A 22,982-nucleotide genomic window follows, 5' to 3' on the forward strand; every position below is an offset into this window, starting at 1 on the left:
ATGCGTGACCCTCCTACCTGGCGCCATACGTTCTCTGCATATGTAGATTTGGCCAAAATTGCGTTCCAGAATCTACTCGACGAGATGACCTTAACGTTCTCGTATGAGCACTCAGATAACTTTTAGTGAGGTCATTACGTTCTACGCCCTACCGTCATCGTGCTATCTAAAGCTCCCAAGTGTCACAGACAAAATGTCAAAGTTCAAACTGTAGATTTATACAGCACTATGATACTAACGATTTTAAGATTTTAACATTTTTAATTTTTAAATCTTCCTTTTACAGAGTTTTAAATTTTGTTTTTCAAATTTGTATAATACCCTGTATGTGATGTATTTTCTATTATTGTTATATTGGTAACAAACACTTTATAAATAGATATAAAATATAAATAAAGATGTTCATAATAAAGAAGTACAGTATTTATTTTTTACTTAAAAGTATTGTTTTGTTTGGTTTATTTTTATTTTACTTCAAAAAATATAACATAAACATGACAATGACGATGATACAACTCCATGTGGTGGAATCCCTGAAGTACAACACTGCTTACATGTGCATGCCTTGCATAAAAAGATGTGTATAAGAGACAGANTATATACATTATAGTTTAAATTCAACATGGACGATAAGTGAATACAGTCATAGAGACTCTCTATGATACAGTCAGTTGAGTAATATATAATGAGCTCTAAGTGGTTTACTAAACCTTGTTCTTTTGTTAAAAAATTATTAATCGTTCAAAAAATAAAACTTAAAAATTAAGGCATATAAAAAATTATCATTTAGGCCTACTTCCAACATGGAGGTATTATAGTAAATTCCAAGTACATCAAAATTATTATATTTTATGGGTTAGCCTGAAGGTGGTTCAGTTACATGTTTCCAATTTCGTGTCAAAATTGTGTTTTCTTATTTAATTTTAAAAAAAAACCAATACTGTAATATTAAAATAGATTTAAAATTCTGTGTCTGCAGTCAATTGTAATATTTCAAAAAATATTGCGAAATATCAATGAGCTTAAAGTGGTTCACTACTCAAATATATTTCAGTTTATTCAAATGTAATTTTATAGTCTTGCTATCAATTTTTCGCAGTAACTCAACTTAGACTGACTGAGTATTGCTTAAATTTCTCATGGTACTAAAGATTGGTGCTTTCTTCCGTACTTTCTGAACAGAGATTCGAAATAATCGTCTTTGTTTAGTCGATTATCGATAACAACCACCCGTACAAAATGACCTTTGTTCGCCCTCAACTTTCACAACTCAACGATCAGCTGTTTGTGCTGGACAAACGTACGTTCACGATCAAATCTTCATACTTGTTGTTCTGGTTGTTTGTGATAGGACGGCGGAGATTCTTTGTATTGAAAACTACTACTACTAAGAAAGAGATATAAATACTATTCCAGAAATTGCAGAAAAAGCATTCGTAATATAACGAAGAGGTAAGTACACTAATATATATATATATATGGCTACTATTTGCTTAGGCTAGGCCAGCAGTTTCGACAAATTGCTATCTGTCATTGTGTCAAACTTTCAGAAGCCTTCGGCTTTAAATTTCCGGTATTGTCTGTACGGTAGGCTGGCATTGATACTAATGATTGAAGGGGTGGTAGGGCGTAGCCTAACTCGGCTAGGGTCTGATTTGCCACATCAGCAACGCAAATTAAAAGTGAAAAGATGAATTGTACATCCCTGCTCATAATAACAAGTTCCAAACAGTACGTTATCCTACGTTATAAAGGCCCTGTACTAGGTTTATTTAGAGTAGGTTAATGCCAATGCCCACACGACGTGCTGGGCAAATTTGCCTGAAGTGTGAAGAAAGTTTTTGCAAACACCTCCTGCTTTCAAGAATAGAAAAAAAAAAGAAAAAATGTACTCACGCATCTGTTCAATTTCCACTACCTTTTATCGTTTGAACTTTGAAAATTGCAATGTTAAAAGATAGGTTAAACGCCCTAGATTTCATGAATATTTATCTACCTGTATGTTTGTAATTGTATGTGATAAAGTAAACAAAGCAATTTATTGACTATTAATTAATTAAAGCAGAGATGTACAGCAGCCAAGGTCTGCTGTAAACATTGTAAGACAATACAGTAGGCCTACACAGTTCTTTGTCAGGAGCAGGTGGTTGTGGTAATTGTGTGCAAAATATAGGCTAGTCTAGAAGGCCTATGCTGCTTTAATTTACTATTGTTAATCATGTGTCACTGAAGAACTTATAAATCTGACACATTATTTTTTATTACTGTACTGTACGTTCATTGACATGGTTTTGAATCCCCCTCCACACTCCGAATTCTAGTTGTTCAATGGACGATTCTGGTTAAGGCCCAGGTAACAAAATTGTACACTTCAATGAGTCAGGGGCCTCTACTTAATTAAAGTCTCCATCAAAGAGAAAGAAAAAACACAAAAGATCCAGGGAGTTATAAAAATTAGGAAGATCATTCAGAACTAGTAGAGTAATACAGTGTGTATCTTGAACGATATTAACATTTGGTATTAAACATTGTTCCAATCTGTTTGTAGTTGATTGAAATGAACCGAAACGGTCATTCTAACGGCCACACCAACATAATGCAGCACTCAGATGAAAAGCCTCACTACCAAAAGAAATACCGCCGTGAAGCTCCAAACAGAATCTTCGTAAACAGAAGTTTGAGTCTGGACAAAATAAAGTTCTTTGGTTTTGATTTGGACCATACACTTGCTGGTAAGTAAACCTTGTCTTTACAGTATTTAGTTCTTAACAGGAAATAACTTAAGTTACAAAAATGAATTTTTTTACCAATGTGACCAGTTTGCTAACTGTTGGTTTTTATTTTGAGTTTTGCTTTCCAATGTGTCTACTTGGTAAAAATTAAAAAGTAGTAGCTGTTTCCTGTCGACCATCTTGCATTTGTCATCTCGGAGTAATAAAAAGTGCCCTTATTCTCCTTTTTTCAAAATATTAGGACGAGAAACTATTTTTTTTCCATTGGCCTAAGTCATTCTTATTAATCTATGCTAGTATTCTTATTATCCATGTAATTTTGGAATGTAAAATTGCAATTTTTCTTCTTCTTGCGTATGACAGGTAGCACCAAGCTTAAAATAGCTTCCTAGGTTTTTTCAAAAAATTTATTTCATTTTGTTTGTTTATTTCATTTTGTTTATTTATTTTAATGCTGTTTTTAAAGTGATTAAAATTTTTTGTTTGCTCATTTCCTTTACACCATGATAGGCCTACAGCATTAATGATAAATACTGTATGCTAATGATATTATCTGACATATGGAAAATATATTGATGATTTTCTGCCATTGTAACTTTTATGTACACTAAGATGAAAGCTGATAGCCTCTGTATAGAGCCATGCCTTATCATATGGCCATCAGCCATCCCTTATTCCAGCTGTCATCATTGATTTTACTCAGTACATTGTGACAGGAACCTACTCATTGCAATGCAGTTTAGGAATTGAAAGATTTTTTGCTAGATTTGAGCTCGGTCAATAATCCCTACAGTCAGTGGCAACCCCAGTGGGCCAGGGGGGGCTTATGCCCCCACTGAGAGCTTGTCGGGCAGTTGGACTAAAAAGAAATTTAAAATTAGGCCTACAGTACACAAAGCCAAGACATGTCTTTCACAGTCGTAGAGTGCCATTTAAAAAAAAGATCTCATTAGGGATCAAACCCTCCCCCTCCTTTGGCATACAAGCTCAATCACTAAGGAACCTACTTAATGTCATCCTCTATTTCATCAATGAAAGCATTTTCAAACCAGGAAAAGATCCGAACAAAACATGCACAAACATTAAAAATAGTACAGTACTCTATTTCATCAATGAAAGCATTTAGCATACAATGCCAAACAGGAAAATATCCAAACAGAAACATGCACAAACATTAAAAATTGTACTGTACAGTACTCTATTTCATCAATGAAAGCATCTAGCATACAATGCCGAACAAAAACATGCACAGACATTAAAAATAGTACAGTACTCTAGTCAATTAATTAAAAAGAAAAACTTAAGTTTATTGTCTGGGATGTCTCCAGCTTACAGTTGACAAGAGAAATGCACATTCATTTTCCAAACTCATTTTAACCAGATCCTTACCACCACTATTAATAGAGTAATCGTGTAAAAGTATGGTGATGGTATGTATATACCTGGTGTGATATCTGGTACTTGTGCGTGCCAGGCATGTGTTACATGTTATTATTATTGTATACTTATATAGCGCAATCAAACTTCTCTATGCGCTGAACATTATTACCCCGGATCACTGGATCAAGCACATATGTAACACACACTCAGGCCCCATAGGGGAATTCCATAATGTTGCAGCTGTATTCAGCGCAGGCTGTGTTTGAACCTACCAGGTACCCACTTTTACTCCTGGGTGGAGAGAGACAACCGTAGATAAAGTGCCTTGCCCAAGGACACAAGCGACTTGCACAGCGAGAGTTTTGAACCCCCGACCTCGAGGTTGGGAGTCCAAACCACAACCGATGCGCCAACCACTTCTATGTTGGGCCATGTGGGCCTTGTATTCAATTTTTGAATACAGTGTGCTACATACAAAATTAATAGAGTTGATCTGTGCATTGTGAGAGATGTAACTATAGAGTAGGAAGAATATATTATTATTGTTTATTATTTCTATTGTGTTATTGTTGTATTACTTTATCATTATTAGTGATACATTTTTAAATTGTTATTCATTAATCTGGTTATTGTTGATTATAATTAATATTACTGTACTATAAATACTGCAGTCATCAATTTTGTCCAGTGTTTGTGTAGAATTATGATAATGATATTAATACAATTTCCACGATTTGGTAACACTAATGATGATAATTTAAAATCAATTGTGGGTGTTTTTCTCTTTATTGTGCAGTTTACAAATCACCTCAGTATGAGCAGATGGGTTTTGATCTGGTTGTGAAACGCCTCATCTCAATTGGTTACCCCCAGGAATTAGAAGGTTTCCAATATGATCCTTCCTTTCCAACCAGAGGTCTCATCTTTGACAAGAAATATGGCAATCTACTCAAGGTAATCACAACTCCCACCTAAGAGAGAGCAGCTGCTGTTTAGTCGGCTAAACTGTTGGTATTGGATTGGATTGGATTTATTCAGTGTAAACACCAAGGATAGCCAATGAAAGTCTAGAAGTGGGGTCGTTCTGGTGGTGATATGGCAGTACACCGGGAGACAATCCCATACTCTTTTCCGAAGAGTGTGCTGCGTTCTTTAACGTGCACATGGACCATAATGCACACAAGACCAACAACTTAAAAGTCTCATCTGAAAGACGGTGCGCTATTGTAACTTGTATTTCAGCCCTCTAGCTGAAACACAAGGAGAGGCAGCAATGGGAATTGAACCGGGGACCAGAGATCTCCACCGTTCAGCGCACACACAGCGGCTACCACCAGATTAGCTGACTGAGCTAAGCTGCTCTCAGGTAGCCACTGCGTGTGCGCTGAACCGTGGAGATCTCTTGGTCCCCGGTTCAATACCCATCACTGCTGTCCTTGTGTTTCAGTTGGAAGACTGAAATGCAAGTTTAAAAAGTACACTTTCTTTTGGAAGAGACTTATAAGCCATTGGGCCTGTGGGCAAAATGGCTCATATGCATTTTAAAGAGCTCACACACACACACTCTTTGGAAAAGAATTGGGGATTGTCTTCGGGTGTACTGCCCAGTCTCGGGACTTTTGTGGCTTATCCTTGGTGTGTATCACACCGAAGAAATCCAAGCCAATCCATTTATTCATTAAATACGGTATCATTATCATTTTGCATGTTCTACAGTATAGTTCAGTTTTTACTGATTTCAATTGTGATTATAATAGTCTATTCAATATATACAGTATTAGTAGAATCTACAGGTAGCACAAAATATAGTATAATTAAAAATAAATGAGCTCATTTCCCATTCAAATAAATTTATATATAATTATGTTCTTTTCCAGATTGATACCTATGGTTACATATTGGTTTGTGTCCATGGCTTTAAGTTCATCTCATCCCACGGTCTTAGTGAATGCTACCCAAACAAATTCATCTCATTATCCAAAGAACCAGCCCGTTTCTATGTCCTCAACACCTTGTTCAACCTCCCAGGTGAGTGCAAAAATAGGGTATTAATTCAAATGAATCAAGTTTGGAAAACAGAAAGCTGTAGTGTAGGTAAAATTAATGGTAAAGTGGTCAATACAGTTCTCAGATTCAGAAGCTTAAAGCTCTAAAATATGTATAATTTACCAAATTGTACAAGATATTCACAGGCAACCATGCACAATGTACAGAAAAAATTTCCTCTCCATGGGCATTCATTTTACAATTATCTGCATACAGTACCTTTTTAATAAAATTCCAGGTACCAGGAGAAGCAATGCAGACAATATGAAACAAACCTAAAACAACAAATTGGGGTTTTGGCCATCTATTATGGGTATATGTGTAGTGTATATAATAAAATGACATAATCCAACAACTTTGGTAAAAGGGAAGTAGAAAGGCTTTACAGTTGGGGCCTACTTTGTAAATTGCTGGGGTTGCCAAGTGTATATAAGGTTTATGTCGAATTGAAGCATGATATGGATTTGCATGTGTTTCCTACACTTCAGTGGACAGATTATTCATAGTGAAATTACCTGGAGTGTGAAATTCCATAACACGAGACAAGAATAATATACATTCTGTAGAACTAAGAGAATATCCAATACAAATGTGACACCCATTTTGGAAATTAATGATTCTAATTTATTTGTTTGACAATTCATGATGATTTGGTATTTCACGAAACAATTTGAATCTTAAATATGATTACATCTAAGGATAAAATTTCTTCCTTGTCCTTCCCTACCTCTGACCTTACTAAAGATTTTTATTTAATGATAAATGTATTCTGAAGATTTGAAAAATACATATTATTGATTAATCCTGAAATTCCTATCATATGGATGATTAGCATTTACCAATATTGATCTATATCACTATATTACTGTATTTGAATAATCCTTTCACAATCACCTTAAGTTGCATCTTGATAGAGTCTGTTTCAGGTGCATGCCAGCAATGCTTAGTTGATTAATCCTTTCATAATCTGTTTCAAAAAACATCTGCTACTGTATCTTGTTTAGTTAATTAATTCTCCATCAATCTGTTTCAGAAACATATCTGCTAGCTTGCTTAGTTGATTTCTTCAGCAGCTCACAGGACTACCAGCTAATGCCGAAGGGTGTTAAGAATGGCGACCTCTACATGTCATGGGAAAGCGTGTTCCAAGATGTCCGGGGCGCCATGGACTGGATTCATGCCAAGGTGGGGATAATATGAAGACCTGAAGTAATTTCCTATGTTATTTCAATTACTATATTTTACTGTACATAACAAAATTCTGTTACTTGTGTCTTTTCTAGGGAGCTTTAAAGAATAAGACTGTAGAAAATGTTGAAGAATATGTAGTTAAGGATCCTCAGCTACCAGTCCTCCTACAAAGGTGAGTTCCATTGACCAACAAATATCAAGCCATAGTAGATTATACACAAAGGCTAATCCCCATCTGCCCCTTGTACTAATAAAAGCATTTATAAGTCAATCGTGACGTCATCACTGTAACTCGCAATGTTATTTGCCTATCCCCCAGCGTCCAATGATTTTTTTTATTATTGGACGCTCGGCTTGATTTTTTTAAGGTTCGTGTGCAAAAAAAAAATCTCATTTTTTTTCGTCACCACCACGAATACATCGCGCACCGCGATAAAAATTGAATTGTAATTGAAAATTCTTTCGTAAAACAAGCTTAATTAGAACCTGAAGAAAGTTACTTCAAATTCAATATTAAGTATGAACAATTAAGGAAGTCATTGAATCAATGGACCCTCATAAACACAACAAACTGAACGTTTAATAGAAATATTCTAGACTTATTTTAAAGACTCAAGGAACACATTTAGATGTAGGCCTACGGCCTCCTCCTTCTATTACTAGGCATAGGCCGCAGCCTGGCCTAGATATGAAATCATCACACGATTTTACCTGTCTGCATGCACCGACCAAAAAGGACGTCAGTCACTGTATTCCCTCTCGAATGCTGAAATGTTTATTTATTTGATGAAAGTCTATCAATATAGCATTACAAACAAGTTCTTTAACACAATAGTTAGGCCTATTCATCGTATCCACTGTACTGCTGATGTTAGATGAGTTAAACACATACTGCAGGAGCAAAAATCAGCATAGACACAGCTAAATGTAAATACGCACACGTATACTGATCATATCACTATAGCAACCGATAGCTGCTACAACAAGTTGGTTGGACTTATAAAGCAATTAGTAGAGCGTACACTAAACGGAAAATTATTATACTTAGGTTAGATTTAATGCATTCAAAAATTTCCTTCGGGCCTTGCAGGCCCTCAGGAAATTTTTTCAAGCATTAAATCTAACCTTCGTACAATAATTTTCCTATAGTGTACTATGCGGAGCTCTACTAATTGCTTATTATGATGTTGGTGCATTTATTTATTATTTTTTTTTACCAATTTCTTTTATTTCAAACAATTACCAAACTACTAATGGAACTGAAATTGAAATAACAATAGATGCAGTACATTAATATTCTCTAGGATTTGTCAATTCCAGGTTTGGAATTGACAAATCCTAGAGAATATTAATGTACTGCATCCAGGTTTGGAATTTACCCCAGCTCTGGTTTAACTTTAAGTTTTTGCTATGCAAGTAGTGAGGGAGTGTTTTTTACGTATTCATACAGGTTTCCAGTTTCTTACAGTCAGGTATTTGTATATCATGCACATGTCATGCTCTGTAAGGGGTTAGAGAAAGATGAATAATTGATTAGTGAATTTGCTATTAATATTGTAGGTCACTTCAGGTTATAAATATCATTGTTTGTAGCCACTGCTTAGGTCACTCCAAGTCAGAGGTGTTATGGTCTGTAGCCACTAAGGTCACTCTAGGTTTAAAAATAGATGTAATGGTCTGTAGCCACCATGTTGGTAATTTCAGGTTAGGAATTGGAATACTAATTTACAATTCAATCAAATTAAAAAGCATCAGTCAAAAAATTGAAGCTATCAAGAACATACAGTTTAAAAACATTAAAAATATGATTGAAAACATAGAAAAAGGACAGCGTTGATAATAATATATTAAAATCATAGGAGACGATGAGATAAAAGACGATAAATAAAAGAAAATAATTGTTATGTTTGCACAATGATGATCTGCAATAGATATTGCCTTTTAAATTGATCATTGCTTCACACATTACCGTATATTCAGTGATGATATATTTGGATGCTGTCTGACACCGACACAATCAATGAAAGGCCCCTCGTACTCCAGAAGTTATTGATTTTCCACTCATCATTCTAAGGAAATATCAATTGCTTGATTCAGTGCAACTGAAATAGTAATCTCCATCTAAAACCTAGTTGTCTTTTAAAGTGTTTATATTATTTTCTTTTAATTAATTGCAATCAAGCATTTTATTTTTAAATTGTTAGTCATTTATATGGCACATTTTTCCATGTGTTAATACAAAGCACAGTTTTATAATACATTTATTTACAATATTATTATAGCCTGGTAGTAAGATTTTCAATTAAAGTAGAACCCCTTCATTTGGGACAACTCTGTTCAGGGGACATCCCTATTTAGGGACACCCTTATTAAGGGACACCCATATTTAGGGGACATCCCTATATAGAGGACTAAATGATGGAAAGTATATCTTTTAACACTAATGCCAAGCCCTATTCAGAGAACACATGTACAGTATTATAAGGGGACACTTTTTTTGTCCCAAAGGTGTCCACTTGATGGGGGTTGTACGGTAATCTATGAAATATTGCATTTTTTTAAAGGTTTATGACCCTTTTATGGAAAATATGCTGTATCTATGGAAACTGTCTAGCATAATAATCATCCCAAAAACATCCTGAATTAAATAAATTGATATTTTCAGTAACCCTAGATCAAATAAGCTTAATGTACATCTCAGGAAATTGTTATTTGTCATTAAAGTCCTGTTGACATATCGCAGGAAACCATAAACCGTATGGAGTGATGTGTGCTTCCTGATTGGTCAATAGCTGGGTTAGTTTAAGTATAGTGAACTTTTCACCACCAAGTAGACCAAATCAATATTTTGGAACTTTAATATTGAAAAAGGTGAATGACTGGGTTTTGAAAGCTCAGTACAAATTGTGAGGTTTGATCACTCAATCAATCAATCAATCTGTCAATCAAACAATGGATATTGTAAGTCCAGGTTAAGTTTGATTTTAAATAGAAATTGTTATTAACAGTGTCGTCACTCATTATCATTCATCATCATTGTAATGTTTGTTAGTAGGAACCGCCACCACAATCAATAACATTATTGCAAGCATCATCGTCATCATCATAATCAGTATAATATTCATAATAATAATCATCATCTCTGTCACCATTATCTTTATAATTATCATTTCATTACAAATAATAGTACAATTGAGGAATCCTCATATTCATTGTGCTAACCTAGTCCCATATTTTTTTGTAAACCTCCAAAATATTAACAATAAATATCCTATGTGTGCATCCCACCTATACCATCTTTGGGTTGAAAACCACTTGTTGTTAAGGCCTGACACCAAATGCCAAATGTAATTCATCAAAGATGGGCATAAACAAGTATAATGTGTATGAAGTTTTTGTAAGCACATAGCAATATAACATTTTCACCATATGTTATCTTGCGGCCTTCGGTGTTAAATAAAAAATATGAGTTGGACATCCGACCCATTTTTATGCCCACTTATATGCTGCAGGATGTGAAATTGCCTCTCGAATCATAGGATTCACATTTCATTAAATATTTTTGCAGGAGATTTCCTTGCCTAGTCCTTGTCAACGGTAAGTTAGATTTATTGACCTGGATCATTCAATAGATATTGACATGCAATGCTTTATTAATTATTTGTATGGTGACTCTCCTTAAACAGCTAAGGTTCATGGGTAAATGATATTGACTCTTCATGTAAGGGAAGTTGCTTGGTTCACAGATGACTGATGTGGGCACAGATAGAGGTTTTACATGGTCATTTCAATATTGGGAGTAGTCATCCAAAATGTTTGAGTATTACTAGTTGACCAATGCAGTATATGTCCAAGTAAGGTTATGCCATTCCAGGTAATCACATGATGGCAAGGTTGAATGTTAGCTTACATGTGGGAATGCTATTTATATTATATATTGCTATTTATATAACTTTTTATATTGCTATATTTGCTCATATATTTATTAATATCGTTGCCATTACTACGAAGAGAGACAAAGCTAATTTGTGTGTGTTAGGAGGGAACACTAATTCCAGTTTTTAGCTTTATGAATAAACAAGAAAAAACATTTTATTTCTGGACAATCAGTATGTTTTTTTTTTGCACCTACTGTAACTAACATTACAGGTTGTCACTTATGAAAATAAAACCATTATTTACAAAACTTACTTGCATAAAGGCTATGTAGTGCCTTCCGCAGGAAATCAGAAAGTTACTATGATACATACCAAAAATCAGTCCTACAGAGATTAGCAATCCAATGCAAATTTACTGTATTTTTTATTTAAGCTATTTTATTAATTAAATTATGCTTTTTTTTCAGAATGCAGGATCACGATCGCAGTGTCTTCCTGGTCACCAATAGTGATTATAACTACACCAAGGTATGTGTTTACAGCTCTAAATATGTAACTTAATTTTACATTTAAACATTCTAAACGAATCATAATAAATATTGAATAGAATTATCTTTATCAACAAGCTATTTATAAAATTTAGGTAATCGAACAGTAACACTAAATTTAGTTGCATTAACTCAAGAAAATTGAACATTAAATAAGGAACTAACAGAATCATGATATCAATAAATTTTAACAGATCATTCAATAATGGATATGAGATCAGAACTATGAACACCATTAATGCAATTATTAAAGAAAGAAAAAAAGAGTCAAGGTAATGGACCAACATAGTTGATTTGTGGTAATTTGGTTTTAATAATTTCAATGTTAAAAATTATTTTGTTTTTTCAACAGAAAATCATGCATTACCTGTTTGATTTCCCTGGAGCAGTAAGTAGTTATTTTTTTATTCAAATTTTTGATATAATTTTAGTGACAAGTTTTTCATGTGATGTTAAACATTGCAATTCAATTATTTATAAGATATTTTAATTGATTTATTTCAGAAACCATGGTGGGAGTATTTTGACGTATGTATAACTGACGCCAGGAAGCCTCTGTTCTTTGGTGAGGGAACCATCTTACGCCAAGTAGATATGGTGAGCTTTTACACCCATTGTACACATTTAAGAATATTTAAAAAATGGCTTTATAAATATGCTGCCTTTATGTAAATATTTCTTTCTAGTAGCAATTATCACCGTACGATGTTTTCCCTACCTGTTGTGTTATCGTACTGAATGCTCAGTATGTTCCCAAATGCTTGCAAAAAGACAAACACAAGTGATTCTGGTGTTAATCTAACCCACAACCTCAAGATAAATAACCAGGTGTCTTAACCACTCGACCACCAGGGTCAAAAATAAAATAGGCTGTCCAAAATGGAAAGACGAAGAACATGTCCAGCAGCAACAGCCGAGGGCAGTTATAGACATAGACAGCCCACAGTTACGGTTGTTTACTCACATTATTTTTAAAGGCTATGCAGATGCAGCTTCATCTCTCGCCCTAGCCTAGTGTACGGTATTTTATGAATTAATTATAACCAGGGAGTTACGAACAAGAACGATATCTTGGGAAACCAAATGTCAAGTACTGAAGTACTGTATCTGCAGAGCCACGTGCACACATATGTATAATGTATGCAATAGGAACTTTTCTATTCACTTTGTTTGCGTGTGTATGAGTGTGGACATTTAAAGTGACTTCGCATCCGTCAAGAAAAAGTTTTCAAACATTTTGTTTTAACAGCATGAATTAAACCACTACACATATTTGACCCAAACTTATATTTTCTGATGTCATGTATCATGTCATAGGAACGTTGACGCCTGCAAAGCTTTGGTTGTAGGAAATATTCAGTGTTTTTCACACAAAAGTCATGTGCTGTTGAATGTGAAGAAAAACCATTCACATAATGAAACTCATTTCACTTCTTTAAACAGGTCTTTTTGAAAATTTGGAACGGCTGGATGCTGCTTTAGCTGAAAAGTATAAGTAAGAACATTATTAGCTCTATGGATTCAAATTTTCTATCCACATAATGATAGAAAACATTACAAATCAGGCATAACCATTTCTAGCCACTAGCATAATGTACCTGTCCCATGCCAATCATTTCAAGAGCCTACACAGGCTATTGGACAATTGTATTACTTGCTACTCTTAAACCGAAAGGTCCACTGATTAATGGCAGATAAGATAGTATAATATTTACTCCAACTATTGAAATGCACACCATCGTGTTGGGATTTAATATTTCGACAATAATTATGTACTCATCAGGAATGAAAATTTATTCATATTTGCAAGCTTATATGCAATTACCAAAATGTTTAACCACAAAACATTACCTCTAGTAGGTGACATAGTCAATAACTTCTAACCTATCTTTTTATTTATGTATTTATTTGCGACACTTCACCTTGGAAACGGTGACACTCACAAACTGTGGTGCGGTCAAACTTACAATTACAACAACAACAACAAAAATTTATTATAAAAAAAAAGTTATATGAACGAAGACATCATCGGTTTGTTATATGAATAGGATGAAGTGTTCAGTTTCTTTGTAATTTATGTTTTTTGCATTCTATTTTAGAAACATGGACAGTAGTACAGATAAAACACCCGATATTAGTCATATCAAGAGTGCAATACAGGTAAATTTTCTATACTCTTTGTATACCTGTCAGGGAACAGATAAAGGATGATAATGAAATAATAATGATGATGACAATGATGCAGTGCTATTGATAATAAGCAGAAATAATGAATATTCATTTTTATAACAGTGATATGAATATTCATGTGATGGTGTTTCTCTTTGTTTTTATTAAACAGAATGTAGTTCATGAGATGGATATGTGTCATGGTAAACTAGGCAGTCTTTTTAGGAGTGGTAAGCATGTTATTTTTACTTAATACTAAGATAACTAGATAACTCTGTTTTTTTTTTGCTGTAATGGCCTTGCCTTGTTGATGACTTATTAAATTGTAGATTTTCGACAATGAAAGATATTTTAGATTTGTTTAACTTTATGTGGACCCATTAGAAACAAGTTGCTATTTGGCGACTTCGTGGGTTATCCGGGTGATCTTTGTATCTTCTTCCTCGTTCAATTTGTCAACATTTGTTTTGTACTCGCTCTTTTGCCATTTGATGTTTGTGTTTTGTTTGCCGAGTAAAGAAATAAAAAAAATAAAATGTAATGTACTGTAGTTAGATTGATAAAGCACTTAAAGCGCTTGAGGTGTGGACTAGCTCGTACAGTATCTTGCTTCTTCCCAATGGTATCTTCATGTCTGGATACCCGGTAAACCGGTACCAGCTACTCTGGTCTGTTCACTACGGGGGAAATGTCAACCAGTTCACCGGGGTAACCCCATACTCATCTCGAAAAATGTCTAGGGTTCTTTAAAGTGCCAAATGAGCCAGATTATGTACACTGAGCCTATGGTTTATAGTCCTTATCCCAGAAGATGTGTTCCACCACCAGAACCATAGGTCAGTTTGCTGTTCGAACCAGCACGGATGTTATGGCAACTGCTCGACCTTTCGACTCGCCAAATAATGACATGTATTAATGTTTATACAGTACAATAATGATGGTTATAATTATTATTGTAGTTATGCAGGAGTAATAATTGATCATTATGTTGTTGTCATTCCTGCTGTTATTATTGTTTTTGCTATTATTATTATTAGCTATTATTTTTTGATATTGTTGTTATGAAATTATAATCGTATTCATTAATCCTTTCAGGATCTCGTCAGACATTCTTTGCCAGCCAAGTGCTGCGGTATGCTGACCTGTACTCCGGGACATTCCTAAACTTCCTGCATTACCCTTTCAGCTATCTCTTCAGAGCTCCCCATCAACTGGTAAGTAGTATAACACATGAATGCTTACCAATGCTGCCTGTATTTGAATCCTTTTCTAATCATTGAATATATATGCCTACTACTGTGTTTTGTTTTAAATCATTATGTTAGAGTACCTCTCTTTATACTTTTACTATTCCTAAATGTTTAAAGAGAGAGAGAGAGACAATTTTCATGGGTATAAAACACATCAAGGATCCACAAAAAAAGTCTGAAGACTTTTTCCAATTAGTCCTTCTAGAAGTGAACTGGGCAGTAATAGTCACTGTGGGTGTGAACCGTTTCATTTCATTTTATTTGAAATTCATATACAGTATAAAAATTTCAAGGATAAAAACACAATAAAGTAACTCAATTGTCAAACTTATTTCCATTGTGGTCCTTTTGAACTCTCTTTGAGGTCCTTTTAAACTCTTGATTTTTGGTTCAATTCCATCGCTGCTGTCTTTGTGAAATGCAAGTATGGTCTTTTGGAAGAGGGATGTTTAAGCCGTTGGTCCCGGTGTGTGCAGTATGGCCAATATGCAGGTTGCAGGAAAGAATGCCGTACAGCCTTGTTGGCACGAAACGCTATACAAGTCTAACATATTATTACTATATAAGTGATTAAAAGTACAAAACACATTTCAGATGTATTTTTTAAATTTTATTTAGATGCCTCATGAATCAACTGTTGAACACACTGACATCTTCATGGAGTCTATGCTGTCACCAGGAACTTCCCGCAAACGAACCCTCAAAGACATCGGTAAAATAGCTGAAAGGGAGGGCAAGCAGATGAATGTGACACGTGCGGCTACCATATCTGGCCCTGTGCATGTCCGCCCTCCAACCCCACCACACATCACGCATGTCCATGATGAAGATGATGAAGAGTAAACACAAAGTTGTTACCATGGTCATAAGGAAGGGGAAAACTCCGAGACAGTGTATTGATTAATATTAAGCATTTTTGTGGGCTTCACTTGTTCTGAAAATGATACATGTTTTAAAAAAATAAATCCTCCCTGTAATCGCTTGAAAACTGTCTATTCTATGTCTAATTGCTGAAATGGTACAGAGTGTGTTTTTTAAATGCTTTTAAAAATAGGAGAGGTTTTGATAACATTTTAACAAATTGGTCTGAAATGTGAAATCCATGCTCATATGAAGTATGTGTCTGGAATGTACAGATACATATTTTAAAATGCTGATACTAATAGATTTATCGATGTTACCTCAAATATTTACATTGTAAATAAATCTCTGGAAGATTTTTTTAAAGTCTCTGAGATTAGGATCTACCAAGCATATTTTTACCAGTGCTTTTATTAACATATAAAATAATAAATAAAACAAGTAATGTTTCTTGTATTATAAATGATGGTTCATTTCCTATATGCTCAAGCAGGTATAACCATTACCAAATAAAAGATGGTACAATTTAACAGTTTTTTCTTTTAAAAAATATCAATTGTAAAAAGTATTTGTCTTAAACAGCTGTAAGAATAAAAAAATAAAAATAGCTTTGAATGTAAAATATTATAAATCATAATACTGGTCAATCTAATACCCTATCTACTGCCATGGTAAATATCTTTTTACAATTTCGTTTCTAAATAATATATCAGTATTTGCAAACAGTACAATGTACCTGTGCATTTAGTTTCCTAATAACTAAATTTTACTTTACGAAAGTAAAATGTAAACAGGTAAAACAGTAAGTAGGGTAATTAGAGCAGTCAACGATTAAGAATTTGGTTCTAAGCCTGATTCAAGTGTGTGCATTTGTAAACATTTATAATTTAAATGTTTTGTGATAATGCATGAATAATTCATAAGGTAGGTCATTAATAGGTCATGTAACAAATATTAGTTTAAAATGCAGTAACCCGTGTTCTACAACCAATTAAAATGTGTGCATTTAAAACATGGCAATATCAGTATGTGTCAGTTTTAGTGGAATCTTTTGGTCACATGACCAATACTAGTTTTTTTTTTTCAAGTAACTTAAATTAATTACTATAATATTTGGATTTTTTTTATTCATGTTTTTATAATGTTTTTGAATTTTCGTTTTTCGTTTTTTTATTCTTGAATATATTTGTTTAAAACTTGTTCCACTTTTCTCAGGACAAATTATGTTATTCATTTCTATTATTAAAATAGTTACCTTCAGTATTTGAATTAGCCGTTGAATAATTTATTCTAGTAATTGATAAATATATTGTTACAGAAAAATATCAATTATCATTTCAGTAAGAGGATATTATCTTTAAATGCAGTCACATCAGAAATTTAAAGTTATCTTTATAGATAATAATTAAGTTTTTTAATCAGCTTTATGATGATTGATTTTTCATTTTTATATCAAATGTATTGTTTATTTCATACTGATTATTAGTAGCTGTATCTCCTTTTTTTCTTTAATTAATACACTGTTTATAATGGTTTTAGTGTAGATGATTTATATTATGAACTGACCTCTTTCGTTAACATTATACAAAGAGGGCGGTACTTAATAAATATTCAATGTACAGTAATACATATTATACACATATACATACATGTATATTCTGTACATTTATTGCTATACTTAGTACAAAATTTTTTTTTTTAAACTTTATTCTTTAGTATTTCAAATTAGTAAACTGTTTATAATGGTTTTAGTGTAGATGATTTATTATTATATACTGGCCTCTTTAGTTAGTATTACACAAAGAGGGCAGTAGTTTACAGTAGAATAGTATGCTATATTCAGTACTTTATTGTTATACATTTGTAAACATTTTTTTTTTAAGTTGATTAAATAATTAATGGACCAAAATGCTACTTAGCTGCATTGTCATTGTGTAATAATTCCATATCTGCTTTAATATTTAGAAATGTTAATGCTGCCTGAATTTGACAAAATTATAATGTATATACTGTGCAACTCAATTGAATATTAAACAGACTGCATGAATATATTCAGCTCGTTACATACTGTAGTAATATTATAGAGATAGATTATTTTGAATTTATTTTTGTTGTTTTTTTACATGATAAATATTAGATACAAACCGAGGTGAATAGGGTCAAAGAACGTGTTGTCGCGGTTGTGGAATATTAATTTTTAGGAATATGGAAATGTTTTAATGATTCAAGAGTATATTTGTTAGCTCTTGAGCAAAATAAATGCAGTCTTGAATCGTGGATCTAAATGTAGTGAATTACCATACATCGTTGTCCCTTCCCTGACATGAATATTCATGCTACTCAGTGTGAAGGTTGTATAATTTGATTTATGAATATTTATATTTGCTCTATATGCATATCAGTTGATTTAACATTAGGTGTTAATGTACTGTAATATACATTATTTTTTTCCAATTGTTTCTATTTGCGTTTATATAACAGATACGTTATGTACATAATAATATACTCTTTTGATTGTATAAGGTAGATGTACAGAGTTTTATTTGATACACATTAACCCCCTTCCCAGACCCACGCAAGCTTGTTTAACCATTGGCATGTATAAACTTCCTGCTTTTGCCTGTCAATGCTTAGCCTATGCAACTAATATTTACATGTTGGAATTCTCAAATTGAATTGAACTGTACAAAAAGTTTTTTAAATGATAGTTGTAATACTGATATAAATTTTGTGTCCTCTATAAGTCAATTCGTAGTTTGAATTGCTCATGCCTGTATCCAAGGTCAATTGACATAAACCTATGTTGTGTGTGATAAGGTCGATTGAACTTGATACGGGCATGCGCGGTTAAAACTACGAATTGGCACATGTACTAATGACCAAATACTTCCAATTCCTGCGTTTAATTTTGATATAGGCCTGCACTTTCTTTGGTTGAAAATGGGATGATATTTAAAAGAAGTTGGTAAATAGTGACAATCTTTAATTAATTTATTGTTATATTAGTATTGTAGTAATAGTTACAGCTTGCTAGAAGATAAATAGATTTGAATGAGATTTTATAACATTTTAATATCGCATACCTGTTCTATTATGGTGAATATTTTACAATCATCTAATTAACTTTGCATGCATACAGTTTACTTCTAACAACGATGATATTGTTTTACCAATGTTGCAAACCTAATTCGTTCAGAATTGTGATGGTAAAAGTTTTCACATCAGCACACAGTCATGTTTCAACGAACTCAGAAGTATCCAGTAATTTCCTACTCAATTTTAATTTTATGGTCTGATCTACTTTATTTAGGTTGCTTTACAACAAAGGTATTGAAACCATTTGAAGAAATGTTTTGAATAATATATTGTTTAAGCCACTGATTGTGGACGAAACTTAAAACTGTTCTCTCTCATTTGCATTTTCGTCTGCTTGTTTTTATTTTTATGCTAACGCCTAGTTTCCTTAAAATTTTGAAAATAATAATTTAAAACCTAACAGCCATAAACGTCAATTTGTTAATTATCAAAAAGAACAGTACAGTATTGTGTATTCTGTTATGGCTGTTTATATTGTACTGTAATCAAAAATTAAAATTATCGTGACCTGTAGGCATTGTGAAAAGAACTGAAATAATCAGAGTCCCGACACGATGGCGTGCATTTCGATACTTGCAGTTATGACTCAGAGCGTCATCTAGATATCACGTCTGAACTCGGGCAGCCAATACTGCCCTCATTCGGAAAAAAGGCACTAACTAAATTGTTTCCAAAATTTTTGTCTTAAATGACTCCTAAGGGTATAATCTGTCACCTTAGTATACTCAAAAAGCCAAAAATATTACTCTAAATATTATATTTATTTAAAAAAAAGACACCACTACAAATAATTTGGAACAAGGCGTTAACTACCCTACAATGCAGCATTGAACCATTAATAAGGACCATGATTGAACGGTTGACAGACAGCAGGAAGCAGTTATCCAATCAGGTGCCAGTGTGATGAATATTAATTAGATTATAATAATTAATGGTTAGTTTGTTCCAGCTTTTATCTGAGGATTAATTCGAAAGAAGGCATTATCTACATTGTTTTTCTCTAATAACTTGTACGAAACTTAATAACACCCTGACGATTTCTTTTACTTTGACAGCTTTATTTAGGAGCCTTTTGAGGTGTAATTATTGTATATATTGATTTTAATGCGAAATTCTGTGCATCTTTTTTTAAATTTAATAATTTTACACAAATAGTTTTAATTGTTTTATTCATGTGTATTTCTAATTATTTTTTTGCTAAATTATTAAAAACCTAATATTAACAATCTATAAATAACAATATAAATAGTACATTGTAAGTAGTTTGTAGTAATTTTTATTCTGCCATCTTGATTATTGATGGAGATCCCAAGTTTACATATCCCAGCGTTTTGTATCTATTGGCAAAAAGCGCTATATAAAGTTTTATATTTAAATTTAAATTTAAATTGTTTAATGATGATGAAACATGTATATACCTAATTTGATACGGTACAAAATATTATGATGTATCCTTAGTTTTTGGTTTACATGTTTGAAATAATTAATTTCATTTTATAATCAATTTAATTTGTTTTATAAAAGTGGTGCTCTAAATATGTTTAGTGTCTGTAAAATTTATGAGAATTTAAGAATAACATTTTAGTAGCATTATTATCCAATGACCAATCATAACTAAGATAAAATAACGATGATGATGATGGTGATTAAGATAATTGAAATAGGTTGGTGTGGCCTCTGATTAAAAACATAACTATATACACTACTAAAATATAGGTAACTTTTCAATTTTCCAAATTTTCCAAATTTACCATACAAATACAACCAGAGGTTCACCCTCAGCATCGTCAACCCCTGCCACCCCCCCCCAAACGACAATAAGCTAACCCACACAAGTTCTACCGGCACACATCAAGCAGGGAGTTGTTATTTAGACAACTCCCTGCATCAAGTGTGTTTTATTCTAAATTATAGTGACATACATTTACAATATTCATGCACTAATTTAAAATTCATTCAATACTTTTAAACAAAAGGCATATGAATTTTGACCCTCAAAAATTTAAAAATTGTTTAATAGTATGCTATTGAAAAATATATTTCGAAGAATTAAATATCATTTGTACTTTCCTTTGGCTAGAACCAAACACGTTTTGCTAATTTTCTCAAAACTTGGATTTTGCAGTTAATCTGAAATGAAGTGCGCCTCCCTCAATAGCCGTCGACTACGTCATTATTTGTTTGACTACAAGAGTCGCGTGACCACTACCAGGCCAGTGTTCAACAGATTGTCAAAACAACGACGCGTTTTACAAAATTACAATATTATTTTACGTAAAAACTACAAATTGGACCATGGTTGGTGAGGTTAGGACGACGGACTTACAACATATCTTGGAGAAAGAGCCAGATACACTGGTAGGCATACATTTTACTTCCTGTCTTTTAATTTTTGACGTGCACTTAAAATTAAGCCTACAATCGCCTTAGCTATTTGTAGTAGTAGTCGCACACTCATGCACCCTACTTAACGGCAGCTTTCAGGAGAAGAGAACCCATTTTTCTTCGTCATGAATATCGGGGTCATCTCTTAAATTCTATTTTAATTACTGGACTTAAAATATATTGTAACAATATAAAATGTAAGGCTTGGTTAAATGACAAGGGAGCTTTTACAGCTGCATTGATGCCAATTTTTTTGTCATTTGAGCTTTAACAAAAGGGGAAACCCCTTTACATATTGCCGTCGACATTGCCTCTTGTGCGCAGACGCGAGAGATCAGGATGTTAACGCCTTTTATAAAAAATAAAGTAGGCCTGCTCTTAGTGCTAAAGTACACTTCGTTGAATTTAATGTAATTTCAGAATTTTTTTTATTAATATTTTTCTATTGTTGTCATGTCATTGTTATTTGTATGGGCCTATATAAGATAACAATTTTGTTTAAAAAAATCAAGCAGATCTAGTTTACATGCATTGCAGAGGTGTCTCTTAAAACTCATAATAGATACGGTAGGCCTATACAAAATTAAGATACGAAGTAAAAAATAGGCCTACTCTAAACTAAACCTAAATATGTGTCTGCTTAAAAGGAAATAAAATAATAACCTTGTTGTGCACGCGCTAGAGTGAAAAAATATATATAGGCCTACTTGTTGAATAAATTAAATTTCTGAAGTGTTGTTCCAATATTTATGTATCATTGTCGCAGTGGCGTAGCTAGTGGTTTTGGCTCCCGGGGGCAAGAGTAGAAAATTGCATACCCTTCCCTCCCCCCACATTATAATTATAATATTTTGAAATAAATTGATATTAGTTGTATAGACTTTAACCATATCCGTACCATACGTCCATATCATGCACTGTCTAAATAAAATTATTTACCCGAATAACTATTATTATTCTAGCTCTCATATGTTCTTTTTTACCAGGGTGGCGCCACGATTTGCCCGAGTGGGTGGGGAGCTGTCTCTTATACACATCGGGGGCCCGATGCCTTGATGAGACGACTGGGGGCGAAGCCCTCGAAAATTTTTGACAATTTATGTTTTTCGAAGGCTTATTTCATCGATTTTAGAGTCTACTAATATGTACAAAATACATATAATTTTTTTTCTCCCCAACGAATTATGGTTTTATCCCGGGGGGGGGGGCGCAGCTATCCCCGAAGGGTACCTGGTGCCACCCCTGTTTCTTACTATTGAAACTGCATCACGATGTTTTCGGAACTTTGTATACAACTTCACTATTATCCTAATTTGTATTTATCGCATACAGCCTTGTATTCTTATTCTCTAAATTTATCTTATAGGCCTAGTAGAGTCTTTTGTAAGTTGCTGAATTTTTAACATTGTTTCAACTCGCAACTGAATTTTGTGTGCTTTTGCATCA

At 33.3% G+C, this 22,982-nt stretch overlaps 1 protein-coding gene across 1 annotated transcript; it reads left to right on the forward strand.

Annotated features, from left to right (window-relative positions):
- Positions 1 to 1,273: 1,273 nt before the first annotated feature.
- On the forward strand, positions 1,274 to 19,455 carry LOC117105864 (cytosolic purine 5'-nucleotidase-like). The gene is made up of 14 exons (XM_033247177.1): positions 1,274 to 1,452; positions 2,549 to 2,732; positions 4,909 to 5,066; positions 5,990 to 6,140; positions 7,192 to 7,343; positions 7,442 to 7,521; positions 11,695 to 11,755; positions 12,128 to 12,163; positions 12,280 to 12,391; positions 13,219 to 13,270; positions 13,875 to 13,935; positions 14,117 to 14,174; positions 15,040 to 15,158; positions 15,813 to 19,455. The coding sequence occupies exons 2-14, from the start codon at positions 2,558 to 2,560 to the stop codon at positions 16,035 to 16,037; spliced, it is 1,440 nt and encodes a 479-aa protein (XP_033103068.1). The 5' UTR covers positions 1,274 to 1,452; positions 2,549 to 2,557; the 3' UTR covers positions 16,038 to 19,455.
- Positions 19,456 to 22,982: the final 3,527 nt, after the last annotated feature.

This window comes from Anneissia japonica, unplaced genomic scaffold (genome assembly GCF_011630105.1).
Source record: "Anneissia japonica isolate Jap-2015-1 unplaced genomic scaffold, ASM1163010v1 scaffold287754_len4335492_cov202, whole genome shotgun sequence".
Taxonomy (NCBI): domain Eukaryota; kingdom Metazoa; phylum Echinodermata; class Crinoidea; order Comatulida; family Comatulidae; genus Anneissia; species Anneissia japonica.